Below are 23,353 nucleotides of genomic sequence, written 5' to 3' on the forward strand. Positions count from 1 at the left end.
CTGCCACGCTCCGAAAAGGAAGAAGAGTTCAGCACCTGAAACCTGGTGCCTTGGAGACTAGGTCCTGATGTACCCAAAATAAACCAAAACAAAATAATGACTCCTCCCTTCCCATTCCTTATCCACATCAAAGAAAAAGACCCTCCCCCACCCTTTGGGAACATCCCCCGGTAAGTCGATGTGATGGGGAGACAGCGCCAGCATCCTTTCTCCTGGCCTGAAGTGGCGAAGCTCCGAGAACAGCTCTTGCCCCTCGGTGGGCAGTAGCTGTGACACCAGTTACCCACCACATCCCTCCTCCTCGCCTCGGAGCGGCATGGTGACACGGAGACAGGCCAGCATCCTCGTGGACCCCGACACCAAAGCTGACCCTCAGCCCAAATGTCTGCCTTGCTCTGAAGAAGCTGAGTAACTGCTTTTAATTTAAAAACAAGTTGACATTGTACAAGTCCATGTTCTGTAAAATGGAACAGGATCCAGAGGAGCTCGCTCCTGCTGCGTCAGGGCTTCAGCGAGACGCACATCCTCGTGGACCCCGACACCAAAGCTGACCCTCAGCCCAAATGTCTGCCTTGCTCTGAAGAAGCTGAGTAACTGCTTTTAATTTAAAAACAAGTTGACATTGTACAAGTCCATGTTCTGTAAAATGGAACAGGACCCTCCTGGCCCACCCCAACGCCCCCTGCCCCAGCGTTACTCGGGCTCGCTGCTGTTGGTGGTCTTCTCCCATGCCAAGCTCTCTTCGCTCTGTGCAGGCGAGCCCGCCGAGGGCCGTGCCCGGAGGCCCTGAAATCTGCGGCACTCGGGGCACACCCGGATGTGCGTGCACCCTCGGGCGACCAGGGCAGCTTCTTGTGCCAGTCTTTGTGCCAGGGGGTCCGGCTCGCCCCCACTGCACAGCTTCCCATTGCTGAGCGTGGTTGTGCTGCGGGCTCGGCGCTCCTCTGGGATAACGGGGCGAGTCCGTATCATTCCCCCTCGCCTCCGATGAGGGTGGAAACTGTCCTTGCAGAGAATGATGTTGCGCAGCTCCGTCACCATTTCTTGGCACACCGACACCTGGAAGGCAGACCCGAGACATACTGCTCACCTACGTAAGCTGCAAGCCTAGCAGCGCTGCATCTGCTCTGGATTCTGATGCCAAAGCATTGTGGACTTGGTTGTTAATCTGGCCACTGGCTTCTGACATCAATGCACATTTACGCTTGTTACAGCCCAACAGATTCTGCCTCTTGTCAGAGACCCCCCTGTGTTCTGGATCCCCAAATCAACATGAGACCCAGTCTATTGCAGGTAGAAATCCTCGGGTGATCCCATCTCCAGGAAAGGTACCTGGATGTTGCACATATCCTTGATCCCTCCAAAAGCCCTTGGAGCATCCCTACAGCCTTGACCGTAGTAGGAGTGCATGAGAAGCTCGTGCTTTTTAGACTCTGCCCAATGCCCCGAGCCTTTTCCCACGTTTGAGGTCTCATTACTAGCAGTGCTCCTGTCAGCCTGAGTGCATTACTTGCTCCAGAGCACTGCACTGTTGAGCATCCCGCAGATAGCAATAAACAGACACTATCCCCTCAGGAGACTTTCAGGCCCTACCTCTGACTGTTCAGAGTGCCGAAGGCTCCACAAAAATTCCAGCATTGCCATAAAAATTGCTACGATTAAGCCACAGATGAGAACCACAAAGATTCCACCAATATTCTCCATTCCCAGGCCTAAAACAAAGCAGAAGAGACAGTGCTGTGGAGAGGCAGACACAACATAAATTGCAAGCATCACTGTACAGAGAGCCCAACTCTCTGCTGTTTAGCATTACGTGCACCCAGCTGGGGGCCAAAACAATATAGCCAGCCCTCCCCGATTGATAGCTAACCGCCCGGCTCAGATGGCAAACTGAATGACTTGCAGTCACTGTGCGATCGAAGATGCGTTCTCAGAAATGATGATTTTGCAGATAAACAGCAAGTACATTAGAGGGAAGTACAAAGCAGTTTGTGGACAAACTGAAAACAGGAGAAAAAATGAGAGATCAATTGGGCACATTAATCCCTGCAAATTATTCACCCAGCTCTAGTTGCTTTGAACTTTGCAAAGGAAGATGAGCAATGTTGTTGAAGAGGCACAGATGAAGACGACAAGAAAAGGCTTTAAAGGAACCTGGCAGCAAGGAAAGCTCCTTTGATTGCCTGACAAAGTGCTGGTGAAAAACGATTACAGCTGCTTGGATTGCAGTAGCAAGGAGAGGTTCCAGACCAGACCAGGACCCAACACTGCTTCACGCTACGCGGTGACTGAAGGGGGTGCCTGCCTCTGAGGGGTACCTGGTTACCTGCTGGGTGCTCTCTGACTTCCCTCAGCACCCTCTGGCCCAGAGGAGGAAATGGCCCCTTCCACGGGGCGACTCATCTCACCTCCCTGGGACAACTCGCTTACAGCAGGATGACTTCCATTTCTACTGACTGCCGGAGCCATCCAGCCACCTCGGGCCAAACGCTGCACAGCCAGCCAGCTTAGGGAAGGGACTACATCACAGGCACAGCAGCTGCCAGCCCCGTCCTACACAGCCTGCGCTCCAGAAAGCTCACCAGCTGGAAGGAAAATCCACCCCTCTCAAGAACCTGGACTGAGCTTTCCACATGCCAAGGATGTCACCTGCCCCCTGCCCCAAAACTGTAGCCTGGGCCTCCGTCCAGCCCTGCAGAACAGGACCACGGGAGGAGCCGGGGAGCAAGACCAGCCTCCGCATACGCTAGCTCTTCTCTCTTGCCCTTGCCAGTTTGGGGTCTCAAGCGGGCTGGCTCCCTGATTGCACTGATTACTAAAAAGCATGCAGTGCCTTGCACCGAGGTGACTGTATAAGGCCATTACTCAACAAGAACATCTATAAAAATCTTACTTTCTCCTCTGTAGCATTAAATCAAACTGTAAGAATCAATGATTTATTGACTTAATCTCCGCATGGCTTTTAGACATGAAATCTCACAAAAATCCTTGTAAATTGCTGACCTGCTTTGTTCTAAAACTGAGGAGGTCACATTTTCTCCCTTCTCCTCCGTCATTCTTTTGGCATTGCCTCCAGAGCAGTCTAGTGACTCTGTAAATCAGCCATTCGTAGACATGTTTTCACTAAGACAGCAAGTGCAGGGCAGAAAACATAGCCTGTAATCACAGCTTAGACCCAAGATAAAGGCCATCCCCTCCTCGCAGCAGCTTTCAAATTTGAATTTAGGGCCAGTACCTCTCTCTGCATCTTTCTATCATTCTACCTGGGTGCCACCTCAGGCACCATCCCCGAGCTCATCTGAGAGGTATTTCCTTCCTTCAGGAAGGCTGCATACCTGCAGGCTCCACCCTTCCTCATTTCCCAGGCTGAGGAAGTGAGCCACGACAGAGGACACAGGCCAGCAGGAAAGCTTGTCCAGGGTCGCAGAGCGTGCCGGGTAGTGCCACAAACAGCCCAGGAGCCTGCTCTCCAGCCACCTCCTTCCAAAGCCATCTCAAAACAGCCCACAGACTAGACTGCCCCGCAGAGTTGCTTTTTGCACAGTCCACAGGGGGAAAAACCCCTATGTGCCTGTTTGCCTTCAAAAGTAACTTCTTGAACAGCTTATTGCCTTGCACTGAGGCCTGATGTCTTCCACCGGGCCATCCCCTTCGGACGGGAGACGAACAGCCCGGGCTGCCTGCAGCCCAGCACTGTCCGACAGGGACCACTGGCGCACGGTCCCCATGGTGTCTCATCCAGTCGAGCTCACAGACTGCACAGACACACACCCCTACGGCTGCTGCAAGGTCAAGAAAAGGAAAGAGCCACCATGGACCCAGCTTAGCTCTCCATCTCGGCACTCAGAGAGGTCAGAAAAGTGTCCTTTCAACTGCAGGACCTGCTGGTCTCTCAGAAAACACTCGCTGAGGAAACGGTGACTGCCAAAACAAAAAAAATGCCGCAACTGCATTAAGCTGGCAACTGCTGTCACGCTGGGACATCAGCCTAATGTGGTAGCTTTTATGGCAATTTGCATAGCATTACCCAAAAGAATTTGCTCCTCAGTTTACAGATGTACTAATAAAGTCCTTGTGTCCCTTCCCTGGCTGTCTAAAAGGCGCTTTTCACTTGGAGTCATTAACCAGCGGGCCTGTGGTGGAGATCCATCTCCCTTGAAGGAACCCGGGATTTTGGTCTGATCCCTATAGCCGTCCATTTTCCCAGACATTCATTAGAAGCTAATTTACCCTCCATATGCCTCCGATATTTGTCATTTGGTTGTTCCTGCTATCTCTGCCCCAGGCAAAAACACACAGCGTGAGGCGCAGCAGAGCTGTTTGGCTTTCTCCTTGAATTGAGAAGGAAGGGATCTCAGGTCAGCAGAAGGGGAAAAAGTAATTCGCAAGCAGAAAACCCGGCAGCGCTCATGTGCAGATGGACGTTTATCCTTCCACTGCTGCCAAAGACTAGTGCCGGGTCCCTTTAGCTACCGGAGAGCGGCGTGGCTTACCTTTGGCTCTGTGGTCCTCCTCTTTGGGGCACTTGCCTCCTTCCCACCACTTCCGCTTCAGGATCTCCAGGCGGTTGTTCTCTTGCAACTGGAGAATGGCCAGGTCAAACTCGTCGCGAAACACAGAGCCTGCAACACCAAGAGGGACGTGGTAATGCATCGCCTCGGCAAGCCTTCCTCCCCACTCGTCCCCACCACGATGCCCTGCCAGTGTGCCCAGCTAAAAAAGCTCGTCTCTGCACGGATGGAAAGGGACTTCAGTCTGCATAAGGCCTCGAAAGCTGCAGCCTCCCTACTGGGACGGCCGACTGGTTCATGCCATCTGCAGCCGGTAATTTCAGCTGTCCACCAAGACTCGTGTAGGTCATTTTTCAAGAGGTCCTTTACAAGGGGGAGCTTTGGCTTCAGGGGCAGGGTCTGACAGGCAGTTCAGTATCGCACTGCTTCTCCTCCCGACCGTGGAGGTCCCACTGCTGTCATTCTACCTTCAACTTCGACCTAGCTCTAACACTCCTTCCCTCAAACTTGTGCACTGCAACAGCAGCAAGTCCAGCCTACAGGCAAGCCCAGATGTTCACGGTAGAGAAGTCTCACTCCCGCACGCGGTACCGAGCTGTACCGCAGTTCTGAAGATGTCGACTACCAGAGATCACAAAGAAAGGCCGTGGGAAAGACCACAGTTCTCCTGGTAACTGGGCACCATTGTCCCAGCCAGCAGCTTTCTGCTTTCTTATCTGCTACAGTTTCACTGTTTAACAAGACAACAGCAGAGCTAATTTAGTCCTGAAAGTCAGGATTTGTACTCACGATCGGGTTACCGTGACTTTACAAGCTTACGCATGTTAGCTAACCCTTAGTGACTGTTTGTGTGGTGGTTCTTATGTAATCCAACCTTAACTTTGCATTGCTAAGTGCAGCTACTCAAAGGTCAGCAACAAGGCTTCCCGAGCCCGTGAGCCTGGCCACAAGAACAGCCGATCGCGTAGAGTAACAGCGACTACATCCTTCTCTGTGCTGCCCTGGGAGATGATGTTCTCTTGCTAGCTCTCGTACTTGAAAGACAAGAACCCTGCATTTGTTAAACCTGATTATGAGCCGAGATAGTCACTGAATTGCCCAATTCTCTGTCCTGGCGTTTTAAGAACCACCACTTGTGCTAAAAGCTACAAGAGTTGCAACAGCATTCCTTTTACAGCACTTCTGAGATAAAGCGAGGAGCACAAAACCATTCAGAAACACTGGTTCAAAAGGGAAGCAGTCAGCAAAGAGCATATATGCATAGGATAAGCAGCGATTTTGAAACATCTTTCACATCAATTATTTAAAGAGCCACAGTCGCGTGTCACATGGCTCTGAACCAGAGCAGGGTCTTGTATGTCTGGCTCCGGGTGTGCACCTTGGGCAATTACAGTGTATTTGATTTTCCTCCTGGGATAAAAAATGACCCTGGGCAGAGCTGTGAAACGTGACATTGGCTTCAGAGCCGGTTCAGCCTTTCAAATGCTCCGGTCCTCTGCCGACAGCTGAGAAGGACTAGAATTTTTCTTCACTGCCTACCGACGGGCATGCCAATCCCGTAGCCCTTGGTGTCCAGAAGGCCCCCGACCTGCGTGAGGTTGCAATTGCGCTGACGATAATACTCGTTCATGGTGGACTCCAGCAGGAAGGCGTAATTGGAGTTCAGCACGCGCGCAATCCCTTCCTCCGTGCTCTTCACAAAGACGCTTGGCTGCTTGGAGTACATGTAGTTCCACATCCGCTGGTATGTCTGGTAGCGGGAATTCTGCAGGAGAAAGGAGGCAAGTGCAGCTAAGGTAGGAGCATCCTGCTGTAATATAAACCCCAAATTAGACGCCACTATGAAAAGGCAACAGCGGGGAAAGGAGTCAAAGCAGATTTGGTGCCAGATTCAAAAAGGATTTAGATGCCTAATCTTTTATTTCAACGAGATTTAGAGCCCCAAATATCTTGGTGGATTTGAGACTTTGTTGTCAAAGCTGGGCGTGAAATGCCAATAGGTTCCAGCACAGCTCTTTGCATAAACTCAATTTTAGAAAAAGACATAGTTTCCATAACAGGATATCAAAACCACACAAAAAAAGGCCAGAATAAATAGCTTGTGCTTGGCAGATTTAAACCACCAAATGCTCCCTGTAGAGCTCACTCCCTATCGTCTGTCACTGCAACCTCGTGCTTAACAGTTCATCGGCATCAGAGCCAGACACCATCGACCTGAGAAGGGCATTGAGGGCTGGGGCAGCACCAAAGCTCTGTGGCATCCGTTGCTCCGTGAATCTGGATTTTGGTTCACCCCCTTGTAAAGCAAATCAAAGTATCCACCTCAGAGAATTGGAGTCTTTTCATGGACAGCAGTAACTAAAGTTCAACCAGCCCCAAATCCTCAGACTTGGCTGGTAGTTGAACCCACCGTGGTTTGATCGAGAGAAAAGCCGACTATGGTTGATATCTCTTACCTGTGCTGAGCAACGAGTGAACCCTGCTTGCACAAACATTGAAGATAAACACGATCTAATCTATTCTACATTAGGAGTTTCTGCATTTGCTCCTTCCCCCTCACACTTGCATTTCTGCAGCACACGGAATCCCTTACACCACCTCCTCTCCTGGCCAAGGCAGCAGCTACATGATGTGCTGCCAGGCAGCCCCTGCCATCGCACTTCCAAGGGCTGATTTTCTGTGGCTGAAGAGCGATGCTGGAGAGCCTCGGGGAATCTCCTGCTGACCTAGTTAGTGCCCTCATCTGTCCAGCTCCGTCCTCTGGGTCAGTCACTTGGGTAAAGGAGAGGGCTGTCTGTTTGTTCCCGATTCACTGCCCTTTTAAACCTTAACCCCGTGTGTTAACATCGGGGAAACGGCTGCCAGAACAGGTTACAAGGCAAGGAGCTTCATCACACCAGAGGCAAATAGATCCCAACATTGTTTAAAGCTTTGCAAATGGTACAAGAACATCTTCTGCTCGTTTCTTCTCTGATACCAGTGAGTCCAGCACCCGCCAGGCAGCACAGAGCCACCGTCTGGATTTTAAACTTGAAAGCCTTCCTGAAAAGAACTAACTGCCTCATATGTAACCACCTTAGTCACTTGGGCTCTGTTCAGCTCATTTAGAAGTAATGTTCTGCTTAAAAGTAGATTTTTGCCAAACCCCTGAAGAGTGTAAAGTTGGGTTGAAAAGCTCAGGCTCACTTGAGAGATTTCTCAGGCTGCCTAATTCTGTTCAGACTCAAGAGGAGGAAAAAGTGAGAAAAGCTTTCTCTCCTCCCAGAATTTCCACAAGTAATAAATAAATAATTTTCAAGCAGTTCTTTGTGCATTCGGAGCACTGCAGAAAAGATTCACTCATTTATTTCCCTTCTGAATTGAGCAGGGAAGATAAAAAATAAATTGGGCTAAATGGTCTGCATAAGTTTGCATATACCTGACTTTGCTTTCCGTGCCACTGACCACATAAAGACTCCAGCACTTTGACCCAGGCCAGACTACCTGGTGTATTTTCAAACGTTTCTTGCTTATGCATCTTGAGCTGTAAAAGCTAAGATCACACCAAAACCACACAGAGACCTGTGGAAATTTGACTGTAAATGCTGATCTGCCAAACCCTGTGTTTTGCCATAACGGTGACACAGGGAAATGTAACACTCTCCCCCACATGGTGATACTCCAAGAGTTACGTTTCTTTCCTAAGCCCAGGCAGGAAAGTCTGCTGCTCCAGGGTCCAGCACAGATGGCCTGACCCGTGTCCTCCAGAGCATGCCAGCTGCTGTCTTACAAAATCCTTTCTTCCCTGTCCTCTGCCACCATTCATCCCATCATCACCCACCGTGGATCTAGCCCAGGCAACCAAGCAGCCACAGGTCTCTCCAGAGGTCCCCTCCATGCCAGAAACCAGAATGAAGCAGGCATGATGGGCTGGGGTGACATCCAAAGCTGATTCAAGGGTGCCCTCCATGCCCCCTGCCCCAGTTAGCAAAAGAAGGAGGTTTACTTGGAAGAAGGTCATGCTGGAGCCGCCGTGAATGGTACCGTACTCGATGGCTGTCTGGTCAGCCAGGTCATCTACAGATTCGATGGGGACATCCATCCGCTGCACGGTGAGGAAAGCTGCCAGATTGGCCGTGTAGGAGGAGATGATGATCAAGGTGAATGCCCACCTAGGGAAGGGGGAAGGGAAGAGTAACCTGTGATCTCCCCATGGACTGAATCTGATCTCCAACCCCACCCTCGACCTCTCCATCTGCTTCTGCCCAGAGAAGACCCACAGAGACCTTCTTACCAGACTCCACTGACACAGCGCGTGGATAATGCTTGGGGGGCAATGGTGGAGCCCTGCTGCATGAATCCCCCGACTGGAAACCACAAGCTGTTGCCGAGAGAGTACTGGTTCACAAGAAGATTGCATCTACCTTGTGAGCAGGGGTGGGGGCTGTACCACTCATACGGTGTCAATCTAAAATGACAAGAAACAGGTAGCTCAGGTAATTCACTGGGAAATGTGGCACTTTAGAGAGAAAAAGAAAAAAAAAAAGAAGAAAAATGTCCAAGCCGTGGAGCCCTAACTCTCCTGGAAGCAGATTTTTCTAAGGAGGAAACTCTTTGCTGTCAGTTGACGCCCAGGGCTCAGAGCTGCGTGAAATGCTTGGTCTAAGACTCAGAAGCCAGAGGCTTTCTTGTAAAGAATTGCAAAAGTTCTGAGAGGATTTGCTGAAAATCTGGTCATGGGTTGCTGGAGGCTGGAGCCCTGCATGCAAATTTATACAGCAGACAACCACAACAGCAGTTCCAGATGTGCATGGACTTGATGTGAAATCGAAATCAAACCTCTTTGGCTGTATTCCCTGCTGGAGAATAAGCATTAAAGGGGAGGTCAAAAGTGAAGTGAATGAGACCTCACTGCATGACACCATCAAGAAAAATAACTGTATTGCTGCAAACGGTTGCCCTGAGAAGGTCTAATTGCCCTGGCAAGGACTAGGTCCCAGGTCTAGTTTGAAGCCACGTGCTGGTGTTTCCAATATGCTGTCAGTGCTCACAGGGACAGGACAGAGGTTGGAATCTGAAATAACTGACAGCCTGTCACTGAAGTGATTGTAGCCTAGCTCTCTTTTTTTGCTGTTTCCCTGGTTGCTAGGGAAGTCTTCTAATTCCTACGCTGCCATTCATTATTTTGCGAATTGTTAACAAAGCTGGTGCCTGGGAGGGTCATTTTGGTGATGCTGCCAGTACAGTTGCAGGGCTCTGCCAGTTTACACAGCATTTAACCAAATGAGGTGTCTATTTTCACTTCTGCATCTCCTGCCTCACTGTGATGCTAGGGAGGAGGTTATTTCTTGAAGATGCTTTTGATGCTTGGATCTAGCACTGGCAGTGAAAAGCACTGTTCTGGGAGAGTCTTCTGTCATTCATAGGGTCAAAAGCTCCTTACTGCTGAGCAAGGCAGAGAGCAGTATCCAAATATCCATCTCCAGCAGGAAGCTACGTAAAGGCACCTCTTCGGAGGATCATGTTTAAAACATGAGGAGAGGCCTAAAGAGGCACCAAATCTCCGTCTGCCGAGAACAGATTGCATTATTCAATGGTTTCTTCAGAACGATGTTTCTGAGGCTGTAACAGCATTCGAAGAAACTATTAAAGCCCTCTCAGGATGACAACTTTAGCCATGCCAAGGGACTGAGTGACAGCACAGTTCGAATTTTTGTAATTAGAACTGGGTATTAACTGTGGTCCCAAAGAGCCATCAAGCCCTGAGCACGTCTTTGGTACACGCTGCCAGGACAGCTCTGTTCTGAAAAGGCCTATCTATGCCACTGACCATAAACTGTTCTTCAGGGGGTTCGGGGAAAACAGCAATGGAGCACGGACCCTGGGCCTCGATGGGAGACATGCTGCAGACAAGCAGTGGTATATTTTAAGGCTGATTTAAATTAGTCATAGGGAAATGGAACTGAGAGCTGTCAAGTGAGGCTCTGCACATCAACCAAGAGACTGTTGAAAGATACTAATGACCTTTCCTTTTCTGTACACACTGGGTTTTACAAGGCCAGAGGAACTGAACATCTCTACTGGAATTTGCATTAGCATCTCCGCATACATTTACCAGCATCTGCCAGCCTCCACCCTTCCTGTTCAAGGCAAATGACTGGTTTATCCATTGCAGATGAAGCATCTACAGGAAACAGCACCATGTGCACAACACCCACCTTACTCCCAAACCTACTCCCAAACCTACTCCCACCCTTCCCACGCAGATCTCGGTGCTGGCACCCAACGCTGTGGCCAAGCACGCTCCTGAATCGCGGCATGTTGCTCCTGCTGGCCCTGTCACAGCCCTGCCAGTGCCATCCTGGGGCTGCCATAACCAACACATTGGAGCTCGGTGCTGGCACCCAACGCTGTGGCCAAGCACGCTCCTGAATCGCGGCATGTTGCTCCTGCTGGCCCTGTCACAGCCATGCCAGTGCCATCCTGGGGCTGCCATATGCACCACATTGGTGATGTGCCTGCACAAGCGCTCAGGGCAGGGATGCTTCCACCTCCCCTTACTGCTCCCTTGTCCCGGTTTCCCTCCACAATGGTGGCCCCGGGCATGTCCCCATGTCCCCAGCCCCTGCCCACGTATCCCCCCACGGGTCTGGGAGCATGACGCTAGATGGCATCGCGAGGAAGGAAAAAGCACCACCAGGCACATTACCGAGCCACCAAGAAGAGGACGCAGCTGACAGCCAGGTAGGCGAGCAGCATGAAGAGCCAGACACCAGGGGAAAAGGGATCCAGGAACGAGAAGTAGCCAGGTTTGCGGCCCTGGAAGGGAAACAAAACAGAGTTTGACCTGCTTTCTACAAATTAAATAGTCTTCTAAAAACAACAGAAACACATACACCTGCCCTGGTGCTGACAATGGGTGGGAGCTACAGAAGGGAAATGAAGAAAACGAGGCTTTGCAAAAAATTGCAGGAGAAACAGGCAACAGCAAATGCATCGAATAACCATGGCTGCAGCATCTTCCCACTGGGATTCATCTCCTATTCTTCTCTCCACTTCAACCACCTTTGTTCATCCAGGCAAAGAAAGAGGTGAACCGACAGAAAAATGAGCCAATGGCACTGCTCTGCCCCCACCGTGGTTGGACGTGCTGCATCCCCCACCTCGCCTGCAGGACCTCCAAGGGGTTCCCCAGCTGGAGCCCTTGTCCACCCCAGCAGGCTGCGCACCACGCCTGCTGGGCAGGAGGGGCTCCCTGGGAGAGCACGCCCGAGCGCAGAGGCGGCTGGGATTATTTTGCACAAAGCAGAATGGGGGGAAAAATTTTTAATGCAGAAAAAGAAAAAAAAAAAGAAAGAAGAGACTTTGCAATATTTCTGGTTTTCTTTCTTCAGCTTTGAAGTGTTTCTTCTCTACACAATAAAATTATTTCTTTTATCTCAAGGTACGTGATATTTTTATCTCCAGGATGCACCAGAATTTCCTGTTTTTTTTCAGCAAACCGCATTTCCTTGAAAAGTAAGCCTCACTGCTAGAAAAGGCAGGGTGGCCTTCTCTCCGAGTACCTTAAATGTTCACAAGGACACTGCCACCACTGAAATCCTGTCAAACGTAGCAAATCCTGTGCAAAGGGAGGATTAATTTCTAGGAAGCTTCTCAAAGCTGAACACCTCCCATTTTGGTGAAGGTACTTGTGCCACCACCAGCAGCTCTGAATGTGCTCCTCTCCAACACAGCCTGCTCCGGGGTGGAAAGAACAGCCATTAATTCACCTCTGAGCACACTCAGTGCCACCGTGGGAGCCAAGGGCAGAGGTGACAATAGGGCACAAGCCACCGGACTGCAGAGCTCTTTGCTCTCTGGGCAATTTATAGTACCTGCGTGGAGCAGAAAGCGCTTGTTGCAGCACTGTGCACCCTGACACACCTCCCTCACCCCGAATGCCAGGAGTGCTGGGGCAGTGCTCATCTACCTCAGGCGTTGGCTCTCCTTACCACCTCCTTGGAAAGGCTTCCAGCTCTCCCAGCGCAGAGCTAAAGGTCTGCAGTAAGCCCGTGGGAATACAAGCCCTCAGCTCACAGGAGCCTGTATCTTCTGCTTCAACCACAGAGTCAGCCCTGGCGCCACAAATCCTCACGATCTACAGTTTCCCCAAGCACCTGTTACCGGGAGCTGCCTGCGAGTCAGAGCTCCTGCGAAGGCTTTTACGGTAGAGTCAGGGTGGAAACAGCCTTTAGCACGTCTCAGCCAGGCTGTCAGGGTATTTCTTACTGGCACCTTGCTCTGCTGGAAACATCGATCGTGTTTGCTCAGCGCAGCTCACTCCAGCAGCTGTTTCACGGCACTTGCAGCACGGCAGCTGCTCCGCTGGAGGTGGCTTCACAGGAAAGCTGCTGCTGGGGATCATCTCTGACACAGTGGGGACGCGTTCTTCCCTAGTCCGCTGCCTTACTTCGACCATCTGTGACACCCCATAGACCAGTAATAGCTGGTAATAAATAACACCTAACCTCAATCGCCATAGCAAACCCAGAGCCATCAAAGACGCAAGTCCTGTATTTTAAGGTGGGTTAGTCACATGGGCTGCTGAGATTAATATCAGCCTTCTTTGCATCAGTAGAGGCTGGCAAAAGTTGGAGGCCAGGGTGGGAGGCTGGCAGGGGGTGAGAGGCCAGGGTGGAAGTAGAGGGTGGAGAGTACTTTGTCACTGGCCTCCCACTCCCTGCCAACTTCCCATCCCAGCCTCTAAAATTATCTAGGATACTGTGATATTCTGATATTCTCAGTTCCAGTCCCCAGCTGTGATGGTAACATCCCAGAAACCTTCAGCAAACTCTGCCCTGCATGAAGTAAGGAAGCACCGCACCATCACATCCTCTCCCTGTATCCTCAAGGACTAGAGGAATTTGATCTTTACATCTCCATTAGCATTTTCAGCAAATCTGTCCTATTAAGCCTCTTAACAAATAGACGAATTAAGAATCAATGGTTCAGCCCATCCTGCATCCATTTTCACATTAATTTAAAGCCACTTCCCAAGCAAAGGTCTGGGTTCTCCTGGGTATAATTCCAGAGTCTCTCTTCAAGAGCAGGTCTGTCTTCTGTACAGGGTTATCTTACTGTGCGTGGTACCAGCAGGCGAGGTTCAAACAGTGAAAGATACTAAGTTTTCCTTCTGTCCTCTCCCTTTTTTTGGTCAATTGCTCCTGTGTTCTGTTTTTCCTTGTATTCTTCCCAAACCAAGGGCCTTTAGAGACAGAGACACTGCTGGAAACTATACTCCCAGCATCCTGGTGTGCTCCTTTGCCCACCTTGCTGGAGCATCTCTCACTAGCTCGGAGAGGTGAGACCATGTCTCAAGTCTGCAGCCTCCCAGGGGCGCTCCTCCTGCCCTTCTACTGATCTCAGCCAGAGTATCACAGACTTCTCAATGCCAGCAGGAAGCCAAAGGCAGGCATTGTCAAAGCTCTTCTCCTGAAGACTGCATGGCTTTCCTGGATGCCCCCCAGGCCCCTGGCTCCCTTTTTCATCTAGAGTTGAACTGCCTCTCCTTCCACAGGTCTCTGCACACTCGAGAATGAAATGAGGGAACAGGAATCTGCAAGGTGTGGAGAGCATCACCTGCTGCCAGTCAAGCACACTGGAGCTTCCCGAGCAGAAGATCATTCTGGGTGGCTCTCCCTCCCCATCCTGCCAGAGCTGGCAGGAAACTCCCAGACACTGGTGGTGCCTTGGCTGAGGCTCCCTCGTGATACGCTCCTGTAACCAAGGGCCTTTCTGCAATTAAGGCCTTGATATCTTCTCCATGTTCCTGGGGCAGTGTGTCAATAAGTTATACTCATTAAGGAAATTGCGTTGGAAGCTTTAAGTCTCAGGCTTGGCAATGACTCTCTCCTGTGACTTTACCGTAGTAGTAGTTCTGGTTCTTTTCAGCTACAGTCATTTTTAGGCTGCTGCTACACATTCTTTTCATTCACAGTTGTGGATAAGAATAAAGATATTCTGTTCCCATGGAGGGCACAAATTCTCTCTTATCTGTCTGTTTTGAAGATGGGAATAACAGTATCTGGAGTCTGTCAGGTATTTTTAGCCAGTCCCAATACAGCTTTGTTAATTGGAAGAGCTACTTTTCCTGGAATAGAAATGTTCAAAATGTCCAATAGTTGATGAAGGCCTCCTGCAAATCCTCAGAAGGAAACAAGAGAGATTCATTTACCTTCCTCGGTTGTTCTTGGAAGTCTTCATTGTCAGCCAGAGAGAACCACTTTTCTCGGCAGATGCTGATGAGAGAAGAGCCTGAATGTGCAGGACGGGCGGGAGGAGGAGGGGATGCGTAGCTGTATGGCATGGTCCTGGATTTGTCTGTGTTCAGATCTGTAAGAGACCTTACGAGTTCCTGCCTGCCCTGGATACAGGCTGCTGTGACTCCTCAGCCTAACCCGGGGTTCCCCGATGGCCCACAGCTGACAGGCCAACACGCGCCATGGTCCGGGGCACGCCTGGGGCAGCACTTGCTCCCACCCGTGCCGCAGTGAAGCGGCAGGCTTGCTGGCAGAGCGGCACGGGCCGTCAGGTGGGGTGCTCAGCTCCTCTGCCTTGGCTGTCAAGCCTCCTCTGGCTGGAATGAAGGAGTCAGTCAGTCCTCCCCACTTCACGTCTCCTGCAGCAGTCAAGCACAAACACTTTAAGCCTCAGTTCACTTGGCCTAAACTCAGCTATCCCAGCGTACTCACCAAATCTACATTTTCTCATCTTAAGGTGGAGCACAGTAAGGACTTAGAGGGCTGATGAGCCAGAATCATGTGCTAGTTTGTCCCTCATTCCCTGCCACAGAGGCAGCTCTGTGAGTAAAAGCACATGTATGCTACAAATAAACCTGACTTTCAACATCCTTCTGTGCAGAAACGGTGCTGAGCACTGATTTCAGCCCTCTGCTAAGCAGAGTGACTGCTCAGGACTCTGTCTCCTGCCTTCCATGGGTTCCACCGGCTCGTCAGGATGGGCACACAGTAGAACAAAGAAAGCCTTTTCTCTTAGCAGCTGACAAGTGTATAGAGTCCCTGTGTCCGAAATCCATCCTTGATTATATCATGAGTGAAATTGAGAAAAACAATGGCCCCATTTCAAGCTGCCATATTTAGTTATGTGTGAAAAGAGACACACACACACACTGTAGTGGTGGGCTGCTGGGATGGGGGGAGAAAGGGGGCAGAAATCATTCACCACTGGAGTTATGTGAAAATCAAAATAAAATGTCATCGCACTGGGAGGAGACCAGGGCATGGAGACAACTCCTCCGCAAGAGATTTATTTCTGGTTATTTATTAGGCTATGCCTGATCTGCGCCGTGATTAACATACATCAGCTGCAATTTCTGACATTGCAGAGATGTTTGTTGAGGCGGGGAGTGGAGGGGATGGGAGCAGATGGGGCTGCCCTCCCCTCCTCTGCAACCCACACCCTTAAAGGAAAACCAGAGCAATCAGCTGTCTTGTCTTTCCTTGTTAAACCAATATTTACCAATTTAATAAGCTAATTGCCACACAGCTCTCAGACACTCTCCTCGAGCTAAGCAGGAAAGGTCTGGACAAAGAGGGGCCAGGTGCTGGAGAGGGAAGGGGGAGGCTCCGAGCTTCCCCGCGGGGGAGACCTCCCTGCTCCTGGTTAGGGCGTGAGCCCAGGCTGCCCCTCATGCCGTTACTCCTCGTGGGCTCAGTGCAGCACAGCAGGGCTTGCCGCAGGGTGATCAGACCTGGGAGGTGCCCTGTCCCCTCCTCACATGCCTGCCTGACCCCCTGGGCAGCTCCCCTGCTCAAAGGCCTCACTGCGTCCTTCACTGGGCAGCTGAAGACCAAGTCCTGACCGACGGTGGGAGACTCTTTGCCAAATACTTAAGACCGTAGTTATGAACTCTGTTCAGTTTGGTGAATGCCTGACGGGCAGGAACACGGCTGTGCTGTGTTACTGTGGTACCCGCGTGAGCAGCAGATGGTCTCTGCCCTGAAGAACCTACACTCTAAGTAGATGTGTCAGACATTTGTATCGAGCTCACACAGAGGCAGCAGCAAATGCCTTCACTCATAGAGCAGATCACACGCAAACCCTGCGCCGATATTCCTGTGTTTCCTCCGGAGGGAGCGACATCAGCCTCACACTCTTCAGGGAATGGTGCTCTCTTAAGGGACTTGCTGAAGGTTATGGTGTAAATCGGAGGCAGAGCACCCATGGTACTCAATCCCCAAATTTTAAAAACACATGGGAGAACACAAGAAACTCGGTTATAATCCCAGCGAAGAGACACTGGCAGAAATGTCTCCTGGATCCACAGGGCAGCTGGTGTGTGAAAAGGCAGATGTGACGAGGGAGGGACAGTTAGATCTGATTTCCAGGAGCTTGAAGAATCTCACCCTTTTTGATCAGTTAAGTCATTGACCCTAAATTCTGCAGTCACCAGAGGAAACAGAATTTTAACTAGATTTGCATTAGTTTGTTCTTGGCAGGAGCCACCCAGCACAGTCAGATGTACGCACAAGTGTGGTTCTGTCCGTTCCAAACGCCGTATCCTCAACAGCCTTCCGAGCAGAGGGGCGGCGGTGCTGGGAGAGGCAGCTTTAATTGTTTTATCCTTTTGGCTGCTTTTGTTGAGCTGATGGGAAAGCAAGACTGTAATTCACATCACACTCAGCATTGTTCAGAGCACATTTCCAAAATGCAGATTGGGAATTAACACGACATCCTGTTGAAAAGGACCTGGCTGCCAGCGTGACTCCTGAGTCTCCTGCTGTGACCCTGGGAAACACAAGTGGCTTTGCCTGGCCATAGCTGGGGAAAATCAAATCTCTTCTCTCCTGAGTTTCAGGGAGAAGCTAGAAGGAAAAATGGGAATGGAAGAGAATCTAGGAGAATTTCAGACAAGTATTGTCTAAGCAGACATGGCACAATGGCACGTACCTGCTCGCACAGGTGAACCCCTCGGCCAGATTCACAGCCGCCCTGCCCCAAGCCACCACATAATGCCTGACGTGCCTTTCGGGCAGCAGTGGCTAACCACGCCACTGAGCGGCAGAAGACTATTGAATGCAGCCTGTGACTAAGAAAGCAGAGCACTGGTCTGTGTGTAGAGCATTTACAGGAGGTCAAACAAAGAGATCCCAGATATCTTCCTAATCTGATCTTATTCTCAAGATGTGAGAAGGCAGCACACCACAGAGGCTGGGAACGTGGCTGAGATCAGAGCATTTGGGGCCTGACCCCAACTAGGTGCACCTGTAGATCTCCTAGCTCGACTTCCAGGCAGTCTCCCCACTAAGTGCAAGCGGATGATGACTCCAAGCAGGGTTGCTGCAGTTGTGGATTCACTCAGTAATGTTGCTGGGCTGCTGCACCCATCCAGGCTGGCCTGCCCCTGGCACACCTCGCCACAGGAAGGTCAAAGCCATGCTAAAGCCATCCTATGACTTTCACTGGGCTTGAAGCAGAACCAGATGAGCTGACATCTGCCCACACTTCCCCTGGTAGCACTGATCTGGCAGGGCTCTGCTCATGGCCCCCCACCACGTCAGGAAGCGTTGTGTGCCCAGGGAGGATGGGGAAGGGAAGCCAACAGGGCTGGGAGTTTGAACAACAGGAATTGAATCCACCAGGCTGACACAAGGCAGAAAGACAGTGAAAAGGAGGAAATAAAGGCTGAGCGTGTTTGCATTTAAATAAGGAACCAAAATATTTTTTGTGAGTCATTCATTTTTCTTCTGTAACTAGGCACGTTTGCATGCAAATAATGGAGGGACATAACCAGCTATAAAATAAGTCTCTTACCATATGAACTCGGTAGAGAATGCTAATTCCCAAAGTCATGAATGGCTTAGAGAAATCAATCACCTTCTCCCGCTCCGCAGTAATCGTCAGCCCCGCCACGGCCAAATCAGCTTTCTGGAAGAAAGGACAGCAGAGAAGATCAGGATCCTGAGCCTGGGAAAGGTACAGGGTGGGGAAAGCAGCAGAGCTGTGCCTGGGGCCACACACAACACCCACCTCTGGAGGATGGATGTCCCATCTTTGTGGGATGGGTGTGTTTGCTGCAGGACAAAACCCAGGCTGCGTGGAAACCGCCGGAGTTCTGCTGGCGGTCCAGACTAGTTCAGACTGTGCTCCCCCATCCTTCTCCCTGGGTGGGTTTCACATAAGTCCTGCTCAAACACGCTCCAGTTCAACCCACCTTGTGCTCCGGACCATTCTCCCCAATCTTTCTTTCCTCATCTGGGCATTTTTATCTCTCTACTTACAGACTGGAAGAGCACTGGGAGCCTGCTGCCTGCTGTGAGCTGCAGCCGGGCAGCCCCTGCCCCCAGGTGCTCACAGTCTGCCTGCCATCTCTACTCGTGGAATGCTTAAAGATCTGGCAAAACAGGAGCCGTTGAGACAACAAATATTGTGCTAAAGACAACACAAGCTCCCGCTTCCAGAGCCCCTGTTGAACACAGCCGTCCCCTTCCAGACAAGAGTGGTACCTGCAAGCACCATAGGTAGGAAAGCACAACAAAGCAGCATCATTAGCCCTGTTCTGAGTCATGAAGTTTACAAGACTGCCAACCTCCAACTTCCCAAACTGCAGATCAGTTTCCAAAAAATTCAGAGGACTGGCATAAAGATTTCCAGATTGACTTGCAAAGCAAATGAGATTAGGGGAAAAAAATTCTTCCAGTGTTAATACCCTTGTAATATAGATAAGGGATTTGAATTTTAAATATTATTTTTATTACTGTAGCTCTTTTAATGTCTGTAATTGCTTTCTGTAAAAATGAAACCTCTTCCGTTCCCTTACACATTTGTTTGCCTGCTTTGCAGGATAATGATTATGCAAGTGGAAAACGAGAAGGGTGGGGGGTGGGGGGGAAGAGAAAAGCTCTTTGCACTTGCTGTGTCTAAATTCCATCAGGTCTGTGCAGAAGCCAAGGCACCATCAGGCCCCCAGACCCAGTAAAATACGGAATGTATCTCATCTCCCTGGATCACTGTAAATGCACCACACAAAGGCAAATCTGTGGGTGCGTCACTCTTTCTCTGCTGCTCTTGCATTATTTTCCTTAAGAGGACTTATCCAGAGGGTTGTTCCCCCCCTCCACCCCCAACAGACTTGCCCGCTTACAGGCAGGCAGGGAGGAAGGGCCAGTGAAAGGCTGGAGCTGCAAGAGGGAAGAGCAGCACTGATGGAGCCCACAGGACAAAGAAAAGGGAAAAGAAAGGCAAGGTGATGCACAAGCCTGCCCAGTAAGGGGGATCACGGAGAGGTGATGTTTCACAGTCCATGCAGGACTGCTTTATTGGACAGGCCCAGTGCCAGATTCTTGCAATCATTTCCAGGCAGCTATTGCAGACCTCTAGGAGGTTCAGGCTGCAATGAATTATGAGTTAGGGAGAATTTCTGCCTAGCCAGACATTCACCCCCAGGCTTTTTAAAAGGCACCTATAATCGTGATGTGGTGTGTGAGCAGTAGAGCCCTATGTAAACATCCGGATATTACTAAGACGGTATCAGTCCATCTGTGGAACATAACACGTGAGGAACTTTATCCACAGGAAAAGCCTAAATCCTCCTAAACCTCTCGTCTACGCTTAAAAGGGTTTGCAGGTACTATTGTCCTGAGGAGAGCTCTCCCAGCAAAGCCCCTCGTGAAGATACGGCTTACTGTAACACCAATTTCCTCTCCCAGTCCTCCAAACTGAATACAATTCTACCAACAATCAAAGGAGTTTTACGCAAAAGCTCTAAGGACGTTTCCATCTGCATCCAGGGGCCAACGCAAAGGCGCTGCTGTAAGGAGCAGTGGGGTACCCAGGTTTACCCAGCTAAGTCACTATCCCTCACTTGCTCCCACCCTCTCAGGGTTGGGACACGGATGCTGTCAGGGTACTTCGTGCACTCCGGTTATTCCCCCAGCTATCATCCTTTGGACCCTTCCAGATCATGTAGGCAGCAACATCTTGAAAGCTGTTTTTTCTTACGCAAACTATAATGCAAATCCATCCCCCTCCCTTTGCCTACAGCGCCAAAACAGCCCAGCAGAGCTGCCTTCCCCAGGCACACAGCACGTGTGCCCAGCTCCCTTCTCGCATCTCCAGAGGGTCCTGCCATTCCATCAGAGTTGACTCCCTTCTGCTCATTCCCTGTCTGGTCGACTTTTGTCCTTTGGGGACTTCTGCCAGCATCAGAGCTACAGCAGCTCACAGCCTGCTCTGGCGTGAGTGCATGCACATCTGCCTTCTGCCGTGCCAGAGCTCCTTGCAGCACAGTCCTGGCTCCTTGGGGCTTCAGCTGGTGCCGTGCTCTGTGAAAGACTCTCTCCCTGCAGGCTCAGAAGTCATGCAAGTTAAGAGATGATTTTGGGCAGCCATAGACTTTGATCTGGGAATGGCAAGCAATGTATTCTCTGCTTGAATGTCATCCATTTCTTGTTTTCCATTTTGTATCCTGAGGTTCACAAAACGTCCTGGGATTCACTGAGGTCAGTGTGTCTTAGTTACAGAGGAGCTATGGATTTTGCTTTGCGCTTCTGCGCTCTGTCCACAACCGGGCCCTGGAGCAAGGGAAAACAGGAGGCAAAGTATGGAGGAAGAGAGGGCAAACACTGCTTTATTTTCATCCTTCCAGCACAGTCGCAGCTATAAATGTCAGTGTGACATAGGCTTAGAAAAAAACCCAAAGATTTTGGGAGCAGAGACAGACACTTCTTCAGCAAAACGCTGCTCGAACAAGACCAAACTCTCATGAGGCAAGAGCAAGCCCAGGTGGGCTGGTGTCTGACATAAAAGCATGAGCTGCCACCACCATACCTGGCATTAACCGTGGGCTCTGCCTGCATTAGACAGCCTCGCGCTGCCACTGGAAAGGATGTTAAACATGGGGGCTGAGCTGGGCTCCTGAAAAGGAGCAACAATTAAGCAGCCTTAAGAAGCAAATTGCAGGGACTGCCAGTCCGGAGGAGGCGGCCGCCTCCTCGCTGCGGATGCTGACAAGTGATGAATGGGGCCTGACGTCAGCCCTCAGCCCGGGCAGACAGATCCCACCAAAGCCTCCCATGGCATGGGGTAACAGCCAGACCAGCCCCGCAGTGATTCACATCTCCCTGTCAAGGAGGTAAACAACACGGTGGCTTAAGGCTTGGGGCTGCTCTGTGTCAAACACAGGGAAAACCAGCCTGCAGGACAGCTCTGGGAGCACAAGGCTCGGTTTTCTTCCAGGAGCAGGAGTCCCTGCCTTGAACAGCACCATGGATGCCACATGCCCCGAGTGCACGCGAGAGCATCATTCTCACCAGTGCTGCCCACAGAACACTGACAGCATGGCCAAGGTCAGGCAGAATGATTGCTTACGCTGCCCCCGTGCTTAGAAAGCCTTCTAGAAAGCTGAACTCTGTGTTCAACCTCGGGGACCCCCCAACCGCCAGCTATTAAACTGTCAGCATCAGCACTGCCGCTGCAGACATTGCTTGCCCCACAGAAACCCATCCAGATGCTGTAGTGAGCACCCAGTGATCCCACTTGATGCCAGGGGTTGGGCTGGATGATCTCCAGCGGTCCTCTGCTATTCTGAGTAACTGCAAAAGAAGCAGCAGCCCCTGCCTGGCAGTTTGGCTGCAGCCTGCTCACCTGGGCAGCAGCTCCCACACCACCACGGCAATGACGGAGCGGTCTCTCCACGTTGGCGGATCTGTCCCATGGTGTGATGGGTACCAGCCGGCCGCTGGATCAATGTCCCGACTGCTGCTGCTCCAGCTCCCACCTGAGCTGACAGGAGCTATTTTGAGTTGGGCAGCTCCTCCCACCAGAGCGAGCAGCAGCCAGGCTGTGCACTTGGGTGCATATTCTCGCATTTGAAAGCAGGGCCAGCTGAGGGTCACTCAAAAATGGTGTTTGGGGTTTTTTTTAATGATGTGCATGAATTCTGCCGTATGAGAAGTGACAGCCTGAGAGCTCTGGAGGCTGCAGCCCTCCATATAGACCACAGTCAGGAATGGAATGATCAGCAATCAGTGCAGCTGTCAGCCTCAAGTCTGTCTTCATCCATCTTTCTTCACCTGGACTACCTCTAGGAGTGGGAGGAAAGAGTCTGTGCCAGGTGCTCACCATGCCCATGGCAAATGCCAGTTAAGGTGAAGCACCAGCAATGGGGACCCTAAGTCCATCTTGTGCGTGATTTTGGCAAAATCAGCAGCATGATGAAAACTCTCTGCCCATACCCTCAGCTGTGCCTGCTCAGGTCCTGGTTTGAGTTAGACTGAGCTATTCTGTTCAGAGATTTTACTTTTCAGCTCGGTCTCTTCTAACTATCTGCTCTTTCTGAAGGCCTGTTTTGCAGTGTCTGTTTCTAAGTGATGGTTACAGCTGCCACCAGGGACTGGGATGCAGAAAGGCTCTTGCTGATACTTGCTCCTGTGCAGCTCAATCCTGTGTGCCACAGTAGGGTGCAGTAAGTCAGAGGCCACAGCTGGGTGGAGAAGCAGACAGCACAGGTGACCCTAAACTAACCAACAAGCTTTTCCATCCCACAGACATCGTATCCGGTGTAAAGCTGAGGGATCACAAGGGTCAATCTATCTTCTTCAAAGGCCGGTGTCTGAGAAGGACTCTGTCTGTTCTTCCATCCCAGTCCCTGCATCCCCGACCAGCTCCAGAATCCAGCTCCTGCATCTGGTTCCTTTCTGCTGCTGAGCCCAGTCTGGGCCTTTCCCAGTGCCTGCCCACAGCAGCAGTGGTGACGGTGACGTGGTTGCCATCAGAGGGGTTGGGTTGGGTATTGGTATTGCATATATTGCATATAATTTGTGTATGTATTTTACTTTATTGCTATTATTCTCACTAACCTG

The 23,353-nt window shown here is 50.8% G+C and overlaps 1 protein-coding gene across 1 annotated transcript in view; it reads right to left on the bottom strand.

The window, feature by feature from the left end:
- Positions 1-693: 693 nt before the first annotated feature.
- The window catches only part of LOC104490629 (glutamate receptor ionotropic, kainate 4), a 71,475-nt gene continuing 48,815 nt past the window's right edge, over positions 694-23,353 (bottom strand). The window contains exons 12-19 of the mRNA XM_010132940.1: positions 18,306-18,419; positions 11,200-11,309; positions 8,785-8,958; positions 8,497-8,662; positions 6,051-6,276; positions 4,494-4,622; positions 1,594-1,712; positions 694-1,059 (exon numbers count right to left, since the gene is read on the bottom strand). Coding sequence (XP_010131242.1) covers positions 694-1,059; positions 1,594-1,712; positions 4,494-4,622; positions 6,051-6,276; positions 8,497-8,662; positions 8,785-8,958; positions 11,200-11,309; positions 18,306-18,419 — 1,404 coding nt within the window. The remainder of the gene's footprint in view (positions 1,060-1,593; positions 1,713-4,493; positions 4,623-6,050; positions 6,277-8,496; positions 8,663-8,784; positions 8,959-11,199; positions 11,310-18,305; positions 18,420-23,353) is intronic.

Source organism: Buceros rhinoceros, unplaced genomic scaffold (assembly GCF_000710305.1).
Source record: "Buceros rhinoceros silvestris isolate BGI_N320 unplaced genomic scaffold, ASM71030v1 scaffold17363, whole genome shotgun sequence".
NCBI classification, from domain to species: domain Eukaryota; kingdom Metazoa; phylum Chordata; class Aves; order Bucerotiformes; family Bucerotidae; genus Buceros; species Buceros rhinoceros.